Source organism: Limanda limanda, chromosome 11 (assembly GCF_963576545.1).
Source record: "Limanda limanda chromosome 11, fLimLim1.1, whole genome shotgun sequence".
Lineage (NCBI taxonomy): Eukaryota > Metazoa > Chordata > Actinopteri > Pleuronectiformes > Pleuronectidae > Limanda > Limanda limanda.
This window is the reverse complement of record NC_083646.1, coordinates 5,146,991-5,147,808: the sequence shown is the minus strand read 5'-3', so window position 1 is coordinate 5,147,808 and position 818 is coordinate 5,146,991. Positions and strand designations below refer to the sequence as shown.

Here is an 818-nt window from a genome sequence, read left to right as displayed (position 1 = left end):
TGCTCAGTACAGCTGTGGCTCAGTACCAGACCCTGACCAGCTGGGATCTCAGCCCTGCCAGGGAGCCACGCGAGCAGAGTGTGAAAGCACCTCTCTTCTCCCACTCTTCATTAAGTGAACCACACAGACACTTAGCTCCAAACTGCAGCTGCCAGCAGCCGCCTCTCCGCCTGGCGCTGAGAAGAAGATCCTCTCTTCCTGAGCATGGCTGTGGCACCCCGGGCCCTGGCACCTCTCCTGCCCCTGGTGCTGGCGCTGCTCAGCCTGGCCCCGGCGCCCGGCTCAGCAGGATGCCCGTCGGCTTGCCGCTGCTCCTTCGCCATGGTGCAGTGCCTGGAGACCGATGGCATCACCAGCGTCCCGACTCTGGCGAAGCAGGAGAGCGAGAACGTGACGGAGATGTGAGTAGAGACGCGTCACCTGCTCTGCATGTTCCACTGAATGAGCTTTTCTGATGGATGCACTCAGGTTTCTTCATGTTGTTGGTTTGTTGAGCTTGGTTGTGACTATGGGCTGGAGAGGATTCTGATTAAAGTCTCTGTGTCAGAGTTCTGGTTTGAATGGGGCGCGTGCAACTGCTTCTATATCTGATCTAAAGTTTCAGGGAACACTAGCAGATAAGTTTGTAGAGGAGAGGATTTTCTATGTAGAGCAGGTTTTAAATGGCTCTACATCATTGGCTGGGTTTTCTTGATGAGATGATGGAGGAAAGTTGAGCTGTTGCATTGACTTCATCATCTTTCCCTCGAACAAAGTTGCTTTCCGCTGCTTCGACTCACAACAACAAGTGCTTCCCGGCACACTGGAGCTCAGATATG

At 54.2% G+C, this 818-nt stretch overlaps 1 protein-coding gene across 1 annotated transcript in view; it reads left to right on the top strand.

Moving 5' to 3' along the window:
* The first annotated feature begins 204 nt into the window (after positions 1–204).
* ntrk1 (neurotrophic tyrosine kinase, receptor, type 1) overlaps positions 205–818 on the top strand; it is a 26,624-nt gene continuing 26,010 nt past the window's right edge. The window contains exon 1 of the mRNA XM_061081453.1: positions 205–401. Coding sequence (XP_060937436.1) covers positions 205–401 — 197 coding nt within the window. The remainder of the gene's footprint in view (positions 402–818) is intronic.